Below are 11,291 nucleotides of genomic sequence, written 5' to 3' on the forward strand. Positions count from 1 at the left end.
ACCTCTAGACGAGCCACACGGAGATTCACCTCTAGACGAGCCACACGGAGATTCACCTCTAGACGAGCCACACGGAGATTCACCTCTACACGAGCCACACGGAGATTCACCTCTACACGAGCCACTGAGCCACACGGAGATTCACCTCTAGACGAGCCACACGGAGATTCACCTCTACACGAGCCACACGGAGATTCACCTCTACACGAGCCACTGAGCCACACGGAGATTCACCTCTACACGAGCCACTGAGCCACACGGAGATTCACCTCTAGACGAGCCACACGGAGATTCACCTCTAGACGAGCCACACGGAGATTCACCTCTAGACGAGCCACACGGAGATTCACCTCTACACGAGCCACTGAGCCACACGGAGATTCACCTCTAGACGAGCCACACGGAGATTCACCTCTAGACGAGCCACACGGAGATTCACCTCTAGACGAGCCACACGGAGATTCACCTCTAGACGAGCCACTGAGCCACACGGAGATTCACCTCTACACGAGCCACACGGAGATTCACCTCTACACGAGCCACACGGAGATTCACCTCTAGACGAGCCACACGGAGATTCACCTCTAGACGAGCCACACGGAGATTCACCTCTACACGAGCCACACGGAGATTCACCTCTACACGAGCCACACGGAGATTCACCTCTACACGAGCCACTGAGCCACACGGAGATTCACCTCTAGACGAGCCACACGGAGATTCACCTCTACACGAGCCACACGGAGATTCACCTCTACACGAGCCACACGGAGATTCACCTCTAGACGAGCCACACGGAGATTCACCTCTACACGAGCCACACGGAGATTCACCTCTAGACGAGCCACTGAGCCACACGGAGATTCACCTCTAGACGAGCCACTGAGCCACACGGAGATTCACCTCTACACGAGCCACACGGAGATTCACCGCTAGACGAGCCACACGGAGATTCACCTCTACACGAGCCACACGGAGATTCACCTCTACACGAGCCACACGGAGATTCACCTCTAGACGAGCGACTGAGCCACACGGAGATTCACCTCTACACGAGCCACACGGAGATTCACCTCTACACGAGCCACACGGAGATTCACCTCTACACGAGCCACACGGAGATTCACCTCTAGACGAGCCACACGGAGATTCACCTCTACACGAGCCACACGGAGATTCACCTCTACACGAGCCACACGGAGATTCACCTCTAGACGAGCCACTGAGCCATGCGGAGATTCACCTCTAGACAAGCCACACGGAGATTCACCTCTAGACGAGCCACACGGAGATTCACCTCTAGACGAGCCACACGGAGATTTACCTCTACACGAGCCACACGGAGATTCACCTCTACACGAGCCACACGGAGATTCACCTCTACACGAGCCACACGGAGATTCACCTCTTGACGAGAGCGATATCGAGGCTGGAGATAACGTAGATTGAGGCAAGTCACGCATCAGTCGACAACTGGATTAGCAGCGGCTGAAGTATGAGCTGCTTTGTGTTTTTCTTGACCAGCCTGCTGTTGGCCAGCTGGTCAACTCTTGGGTCAGCTGACACATGCAGCAAGGTGTCGTCATGCAGCTGCACCTATTCGGACGGTCACATCGACCTCTCGCCTTTAGCTGGAAACCCTGGACCAAAGTAAGTTTCCATTATAGTCTCTAGCCTATCATGTAAAAATGACAGTTATAGCCTCTAGCCCATCATGTTAAAATGACAGTTATAGCCTCTAGCCCATCATGTTAAAATGACAGTTATAGCCTCTAGCCCATCATGTTAAAATGACAGTTATAGTCTCTAGCCCATCATGTTAAAATGACAGTTATAGCCTCTAGCCCATCATGTTAAAATGACATAGCCTCTAGCCCATCATGTTAAAATGACAGTTATAGCCTCTAGCCCATCATGTTAAAATGACAGCTATAGCCTCTAGCCCATCATGTTAAAATGACAGTTATAGCCTCTAGCCCATAATGTTAAAATGACAGTTATAGCCTCTAGCCCATCATGTTAAAATGACAGTTATAGCCTCTAGGCCATCATGTTAAAATGACAGTTATAGCCTCTAGCCCATCATGTTAAAATGACAGTTATAGCCTCTAGCCCATCATGTTAAAATGACAGTTATAGCCTCTAGCCCATCATGTTAAAATGACAGTTATAGCCTCTAGCCCATCATGTTAAAATGACAGTTATAGTCTCTAGCCCATCATGTTAAAATGACAGTTATAGCCTCTAGCCCATCATGTTAAAATGACAGTTATAGTCTCTAGCCCATCATGTTAAAATGACAGTTATAGCCTCTAGCCCATCATGTTAAAATGACATAGCCTCTAGCCCATCATGTTAAAATGACAGTTATAGTCTCTAGCCCATCATGTTAAAATGACAGTTATAGCCTCTAGCCCATCATGTTAAAATGACATAGCCTCTAGCCCATCATGTTAAAATGACATAGCCTCTAGCCCATCATGTTAAAATGACATAGCCTCTAGCCCATCATGTTAAAATGACATAGCCTCTAGCCCATCATGTTAAAATGACAGTTATAGCCTCTAGCCCATCATGTTAAAATGACAGTTATAGCCTCTAGCCCATCATGTTAAAATGACAGTTATAGCCTCTAGCCCATCATGTTAAAATGACATAGCCTCTAGCTCATCATGTTAAAATGACATAGCCTCTAGCCCATCATGTTAAAATGACAGTTATAGCCTCTAGCCCATCATGTTAAAATGACAGTTATAGCCTCTAGCTGATCATGTTAAAATGACAGTTATAGCCTCTAGGCCAACATGTTAAAATGACAGTTATAGCCTCTAGCCCATCATGTTAAAATGACAGTTATAGCCTCTAGCCCATCATGTTAAAATGACAGTTATAGCCTCTAGCCCATCATGTTAAAATGACAGTTATAGCCTCTAGCTGATCATGTTAAAATGACAGTTATAGCCTCTAGCCCATCATGTTAAAATGACAGTTATAGCCTCTAGCCCATCATGTTAAAATGGCAGTTATAGCATCTAGCTGATCATGTTAAAATGGCAGTTATAACCTATAGCTGACTAGAATATTACGATAAACAAAACTGAGCCTTATTTAATACACATACAGTACACAGTTACGAGATTCCATTGACCAGTTATCAATCAGTTATCTTTTATCTTTGTTTTGAAACGTAATCTCGTTAACAAATCCTTGTTACACACCCACTGTTTAAATGTCACTTTTTACACCCACTGTTTAAATGTCACTTTTTAAACCCACTTGTTTAAATGTCACTTTTTACACCCACTTGTTTAAATGTCACTTTTTACACCCACTGTTTAAATGTCACTTTTTACACCCACTGTTTAAATGTCACTTTTTAAACCCACTTGTTTAAATGTCACTTTTTACACCCACTTGTTTAAATAGCACTTTTTACATCCATTGTTTAAATGTCACTTTTTATACCCATTGTTTAAATGTCACTTTTTACACCCACTATTTAAATGTCACTTTTTACACCCGTTGTTTAAATAGCACTTTTTATACGCATTGTTTAAATGTCATTTTTACATCCATTGTTTAAATAGCACTTTTTATACCCATTGTTTAAATGTCATTTTTTACATCCATTTATTAAATGTCACTTTTTATACCCATTGTTTAAATGTCACTTTTTACACCCACTATTTAAATGTCACTTTTTACACCCGTTGTTTAAATAGCACTTTTTATACCCATTGTTTAAATGTCATTTTTACATCCATTGTTTAAATAGCACTTTTTATACCCTTTGTTTAAATGTCATTTTTTACATCCATTTTTTAAATGTCACTTTTTACACCCGTTGTTTAAATGTCACTTTTTATACCCATTGTTTAAATGTCGTTTTTACATCCATTGTTTAAATAGCACTTTTTATACCCTTTGTTTAAATGTCATTTTTTACATCCATTTATTAAATGTCACTTTTTATACCCATTGTTTAAATGTCACTTTTTACACCCACTATTTAAATGTCACTTTTTACACCCGTTGTTTAAATAGCACTTTTTATACCCATTGTTTAAATGTCATTTTTACATCCATTGTTTAAATAGCACTTTTTATACCCATTGTTTAAATAGCAACATCAGATTACACTATGTACACCATCAGCCGTTTACTCCCCAATCATCACACAACAAACTCCCTTTACTCCCCAACCATCACACAACAAACTCCCCTTTACTCCCCAATCATCACACAGCAAACTCCCCATTCATCACACAACAAACTCCCCATTCATCACACAACAAACTCTCCAATCATCACACAACAAACTCCCCTTTACTCCCCAATCATCACACAACAAACTCCCAATCATCACACAACAAACTCCCAATCATCACACAACAAACTCCCCTTTACTCCCCAATCATCACACAACAAACTCCCCAATCATCACACAACAAACTCCCCTTTACTCCCCAATCATCACACAACAAACTCCCAATCATCACACAACAAACTTTCCAATCATCACACAACAAACTCCCCAATCATCACACAACAAACTCTCCAATCATCACACAACAAACTCTCCAATCATCACACAACAAACTCCCCAATCATCACACAACAAACTCCCCAATCATCACACAACAAACTCCCCTTTACTCCCCAACCGTCACTAGTTTACCCCCCCCCCCCCCTTAGGTTTTTTTATATCATTTTTATGTTCATCACGTGATACGTTAACCCCCCCCCCTTAGGTTTTTTATATCATTTATATGTTCATCACGCGATACGTTAACCCCCCCCCCTTAGGTTTTTTATATCATTTATATGTTCATCACGTAATACGTTAACACCCCCCCCCCTCACCTATTCCCCAGATGGCAGGACCAGTACGATCAGTTTTACAACAACAGATTTTCTTACAACCCTTGTACTGGCTTTACTGAGGGCACCTGCAACAATGTAGCGGTAAGATCTGGAACTTTCTTCAGCCGTACCCATACATCCCCCACATAACATACCCTTGACAGATTGTTTTCAGAGCAAAGCTAATAACGTTCTGAAGTAATGCTAGAAGCATATCTCGTGGTATCTTCCATGTGTGCCATCTAACACAAGAGGATGTAGGAAAAGTTTATTTCCTCCACTCACCATTGTCGAGCAGTGTTTCTTCCAGGCTTTTTTCTCCGGGAGGGGGAAGGCACTTGATATTTTCGGGGTAGGGGGCGGTCTACATTTTGGGGGGGGGGGCGAAGAGATGCCTGGAAGAAACTGTTGGCTCTACCGGTCATGGCAATAGCTTTATCGTCAGAGGTCATGATTGTATTCAATAGGTCATCACAGTCATGATTGTATTCAATAGGTCATTACAGTCATGATTGTATTCAATATGTCATTACAGTCATGATTGTATTCAATAGGTCATTACATTCATGATTGTATTCAATAGGTCATTACAGTCATGATTGTATTCAATAGGTCATTACATTCATGATTGTATTCAATAGATCATTACAGTCATGATTGTATTCAATATAGTCATTACAGTCATGATTGTATTCAATAGGTCATTACAGACATGATTGTATTCAATAGGTCATTACAGACATGATTGTATTCAATAGGTCATTACATTCATGATTGTATTCAATATAGGTCATTACAGACATGATTGTATTCACTAGGTCCTCACAAGTGGGACATTACCGTTATGTAGCTAACACGATCATTTGATTGGATCACCACTTAGATCTGTGATTGGATCACCACTTAGATACGTGATTGGATCACCACTTTGATATGTGATTGGGTTACCTATTTACCCCGCCCTCCCCAGGTGTGTCAAATGAACAACGCCATGCAGTATTTTGAATGTGGGACCCAGGAGTCAGCCAACTTCCTCATTGATGACTCCACTAAGTTGCTGGCAGTGGAATACTCAAAAACAGACTCAGCCGGTCTAACGCGGTAGGTCTTTGACTGACGCGGTAAGTTTTAGTCTGACGCGGTAGGTTTTAGACTGACGCGGTAGGTTTTATACTGACATCTATTTGACAGCTATAGCCGTGTTTATCCCATCTATTTGACAGCTAAAGCCGTGTTTATGCCATCTATTTGACAGCTATAGCCGTGTGGTGTTGAACTGCATTACAGCTGGTCCCGATGTCCTGGAGATTCAAGGAGAGGGCGCTACAGGACATTACGTAGGTCACGTGATTTGCTTGGGACGGTCCGTGTAAACTACGCCAGTTAGGATGTATAAAAAAACAACAACAGCTGATGTTTAGGGTGGGGAGTGGGGCGGTACATGTACACACATTTTGAAAGTTCGGAGAAATTAACGCATTAGACCATTAGTTCTTCATTCCACTCACGTTTTTTTGTGTTGTGAGAAATTAACGCATTAGACCATTAGTTCTTCATCCCACTCAAGTTTTTATGTTGGGAGAAATTAACGCATTAGACCATTAGTTCTTCATCCCACTCAAGTTTTTTTATGTTGGGAGAAATTAACGCATTAGACCATTAGTTCTTCATCCCACTCAAGTTTTAATGTTGGGAGAAATTAACGCATTAGACCATTAGTTCTTCATCCCACTCAAGTTTTAATGTTGGGAGAAATTAACGCATTAGACCATTAGTTCTTCATCCCACTCAAGTTTTAATGTTGGGAGAAATTAACGCATTAGCCCATTAGTTCTTCATCCCACTCAAGTTTTTATGTTGGGAGAAATTAACGCATTAGACCATTAGTTCTTCATCCCACTCAAGTTTTTTATGTTGGGAACAAAGAACCCACTGGACAACTTTTCTTGCCAGGGCTTCAAGCTCAGCAGTGTTCACTGCTGCAAACAATCTGGAGGGATGACAATCACTGTTTCAATCTCCGTCGGCTCCGTGCTGGTCATTGTGTAAGTAGTTGTGGTCCAAGGGAAACTACTGCGGTATTATTATCTACTTACTTAAACACGTCAGGATTATAGATCCTAATTTGGTGACACGTTACCACACATTAGTTTGTATGACGATTATAATGGAATTCTTTTTTTCTGCAGATTTTTCGCCGTCCTAATTTTCTACGTGATTGGTGGAGTTTTGTTCCAAAAATTTGCGCGTCACGCGTCAGGCAAAGAAATTCTTCCAAACTACACCTTTTGGTCGGGCTTTCCGTCTCTGGTCAAGGTGAGTCGCGAAGACCAGTCATTTTATTTGACCTTCTGTAGGAGGTATGTCACGTGACTGCCTGTAGCAGGTATGTCACGTGACTGCCTGTAGCAGGTATGTGACTGTCAGTAGCAGGTATGTCATGTGACTGCCTGTAGCAGGTATGTCATGTGACTGCCTGTAGCAGGTATGTGACTGTCTGTAGCAGGTATGTGACTGCCTGTAGCAGGTATGTCACGTGACTGCCTGTAGCAGGTATGTCACATGACTGCCTGTAGCAGGTATGTCACGTGACTGCCTGTAGCAGGTATGTGACTGTCAGTAGCAGGTATGTCATGTGACTGCCTGTAGCAGGTATGTGACTGCCTGAAGCAGGTGTGTGACTGTCTGTAGCAGGTATGTCACGTGACTGCCTGTAGCAGGTATGTCACGTGACTGCCTGTAGCAGGTATGTCACGTGACTGCCTGTAGCAGGTATGTCATGTGACTGCCTGTAGCAGGTATGTCACGTGACTGCCTGTAGCAGGTATGTGACTGCCTGTAGCAGGTTTGTCATATGACTGCCTGTAGCAGGTATGTCACGTGACTGCCTGTAGCAGGTATGTGACTGCCTGTAGCAGGTATGTCATGTGACTGCCTGTAGCAGGTATGTCATGTGACTGCCTGTAGCAGGTATGTCACATGACTGCCTGTAGCAGGTATGTGACTGCCTGTAGCAGGTGTGTGACTGTCTGTAGCAGATATGTGACTGCCTGTAGCAGGTATGTCACGTGACTGCCTGTAGCAGGTATGTCACGTGACTGCCTGTAGCAGGTATGTCACATGACTGCCTGTAGCAGGTATGTCACGTGACTGCCTGTAGCAGGTATGTGACTGTCAGTAGCAGGTATGTCATGTGACTGCCTGTAGCAGGTATGTGACTGCCTGAAGCAGGTGTGTGACTGTCTGTAGCAGGTATGTCACGTGACTGCCTGTAGCAGGTATGTCACGTGACTGCCTGTTGCAGGTATGTCACGTGACTGCCTGTAGCAGGTATGTCATGTGACTGCCTGTAGCAGGTATGTCACATGACTGCCTGTAGCAGGTATGTCATGTGACTGCCTGTAGCAGGTATGTCATGTGACTGCCTGTAGCAGGTATGTCACGTGACTGCCTGTAGCAGGTATGTGACTGCCTGTAGCAGGTTTGTCATTTGACTGCCTGTAGCAGGTATGTCACGTGACTGCCTGTAGCAGGTATGTGACTGCCTGTAGCAGATATGTCATGTGACTGCCTGTAGCAGGTATGTCATGTGACTGCCTGTAGCAGGTATGTCACGTGACTGCCTGTAGCAGGTATGTCACATGACTGTCAGTAGCAGGTATGTCATGTGACTGCCTGTAGCAGGTATGTGACTGCCTGTAGCAGGTGTGTGACTGTCTGTAGCAGATATGTGACTGCCTGTAGCAGGTATGTCACGTGACTGCCTGTAGCAGGTATGTCAAATGACTGCCTGTAGCAGGTATGTCATGTGACTGCCTGTAGCAGGTATGTGACTGCCTGTAGCAGGTATGTCACGTGACTGCCTGTAGCAGATATGTGACTGCCTGTAGCAGGTATGTCACGTGACTGCCTGTAGCAGGTATGTCACGTGACTGCCTGTAGCAGGTATGTGACTGTCAGTAGCAGGTATGTCATGTGACTGCCTGTAGCAGGTATGTCATGTGACTGCCTGTAGCAGGTATGTGACTGTCTGTAGCAGGTATGTGACTGCCTGTAGCAGGTATGTCACGTGACTGCCTGTAGCAGGTATGTCACATGACTGCCTGTAGCAGGTATGTCACGTGACTGCCTGTAGCAGGTATGTGACTGTCAGTAGCAGGTATGTCATGTGACTGCCTGTAGCAGGTATGTGACTGCCTGAAGCAGGTGTGTGACTGTCTGTAGCAGGTATGTCACGTGACTGCCTGTAGCAGGTATGTCACGTGACTGCCTGTAGCAGGTATGTCACGTGACTGCCTGTAGCAGGTATGTCATGTGACTGCCTGTAGCAGGTATGTCACGTGACTGCCTGTAGCAGGTATGTGACTGCCTGTAGCAGGTTTGTCATATGACTGCCTGTAGCAGGTATGTCACGTGACTGCCTGTAGCAGGTATGTGACTGCCTGTAGCAGGTATGTCATGTGACTGCCTGTAGCAGGTATGTCATGTGACTGCCTGTAGCAGGTATGTCATGTGACTGCCTGTAGCAGGTATGTGACTGCCTGTAGCAGGTGTGTGACTGTCTGTAGCAGATATGTGACTGCCTGTAGCAGGTATGTCACGTGACTGCCTGTAGCAGGTATGTCACGTGACTGCCTGTAGCAGGTATGTCACATGACTGCCTGTAGCAGGTATGTCACGTGACTGCCTGTAGCAGGTATGTGACTGTCAGTAGCAGGTATGTCATGTGACTGCCTGTAGCAGGTATGTGACTGCCTGAAGCAGGTGTGTGACTGTCTGTAGCAGGTATGTCACGTGACTGCCTGTAGCAGGTATGTCACGTGACTGCCTGTAGCAGGTATGTCACGTGACTGCCTGTAGCAGGTATGTCATGTGACTGCCTGTAGCAGGTATGTCACATGACTGCCTGTAGCAGGTATGTCATGTGACTGCCTGTAGCAGGTATGTCATGTGACTGCCTGTAGCAGGTATGTCACGTGACTGCCTGTAGCAGGTATGTGACTGCCTGTAGCAGGTTTGTCATTTGACTGCCTGTAGCAGGTATGTCACGTGACTGCCTGTAGCAGGTATGTGACTGCCTGTAGCAGATATGTCATGTGACTGCCTGTAGCAGGTATGTCACGTGACTGCCTGTAGCAGGTATGTCACATGACTGTCAGTAGCAGGTATGTCATGTGACTGCCTGTAGCAGGTATGTGACTGCCTGTAGCAGGTGTGTGACTGTCTGTAGCAGATATGTGACTGCCTGTAGCAGGTATGTCACGTGACTGCCTGTAGCAGGTATGTCAAATGACTGCCTGTAGCAGGTATGTCATGTGACTGCCTGTAGCAGGTATGTGACTGCCTGTAGCAGGTATGTCACGTGACTGCCTGTAGCAGGTATGTCACGTGACTGCCTGTAGCAGGTATGTCATGTGACTGCCTGTAGCAGGTATGTCACGTGACTGCCTGTAGCAGGTATGTGACTGCCTGTAGCAGGTATGTCATGTGACTGCCTGTAGCAGGTATGTCACGTGACTACCTGTAGCAGGTATGTCCAGCCGTTCACCCAATGTCTGGTCCACAGGATGGCACGTTGTTTGTCTTCAAATGTGGAAGAGCTAAGACTGGCTACAACAGCATCTAACCAGTTACGGCCGGCTACAGCAGCATCTAGATCTTACGAGTTCTAACCGGCAGCAGCAGTGCCTAATCAGTTGAAACCATCTAACCAGTTGTAAACCACCTAACCAGTTCTAAACCACCAAACACTGATTGAAACAGATAGATCGCAAAGGATTGTTTGCCGGATTGATATCTCTTCAAATAAACCTGACGTTTGACTTTTAAACTGACATCTGACTGACGTAAATTATACTGACATCTGACGTATATTATACTGATGTTTGACAATTTAATTGCTTGTTTCATTCATGTAAAATCGTAATTACAAAATTTTGAAACTTTAAAATGTTTTTTCTTGACCAAATCGCGTACCAATGTATTAAAAATACTATTTGTAACAAAAAGTTTTCCTGTTATTTTATTCTCACACGCTACCACCGGGAGAATACCAAGGGAGCGTTCAGCTGAAACAGGGCAGTTAATATGAATACCAAGGGGGGTGGGGGGGGGGTGGGGGGTGGGGGGTTTCAGCTGAAACTTAGGGCAGTTGATGAGAATACCAAGGGGGGGGGGGGGTCAGCTGAAACTTAGGGCAGTATAAACCTTGAGTTCGTAAAAAACATCTTTGATAATAACGATTGGTAATCTACCTTTGCATACAGAAATAAAAAAGTATGTTTCTCTTCATTTCTCAACCTTTGGGAACTTGTTGAGAGAGTTACCAGAAAGATGCGCAACGGGAAAAAAAAGCGCACGCAAATTTGCGCACACAGAAAAATTGGCAAAAAGAAAAAATGAATATATTGGAATGAGAATGAAATGTA

The 11,291-nt window shown here is 44.5% G+C and overlaps 1 protein-coding gene across 1 annotated transcript; it reads left to right on the forward strand.

Moving 5' to 3' along the window:
* Nucleotides 1-1,419: 1,419 nt before the first annotated feature.
* Nucleotides 1,420-10,877, forward strand: LOC131954568 (uncharacterized). Its single transcript, XM_059318349.1, has 7 exons — nt 1,420-1,650; nt 4,875-4,965; nt 5,834-5,964; nt 6,119-6,200; nt 6,817-6,908; nt 7,053-7,179; nt 10,430-10,877. The coding sequence occupies exons 1-7, from the start codon at nt 1,496-1,498 to the stop codon at nt 10,487-10,489; spliced, it is 738 nt and encodes a 245-aa protein (XP_059174332.1). The 5' UTR covers nt 1,420-1,495; the 3' UTR covers nt 10,490-10,877.
* Nucleotides 10,878-11,291: the final 414 nt, after the last annotated feature.

The sequence above is a fragment of the Physella acuta genome, unplaced genomic scaffold (assembly GCF_028476545.2).
Source record: "Physella acuta isolate Inbredline_101_S28 unplaced genomic scaffold, ASM2847654v3 ptg000079l, whole genome shotgun sequence".
NCBI lineage: Eukaryota > Metazoa > Mollusca > Gastropoda > Physidae > Physella > Physella acuta.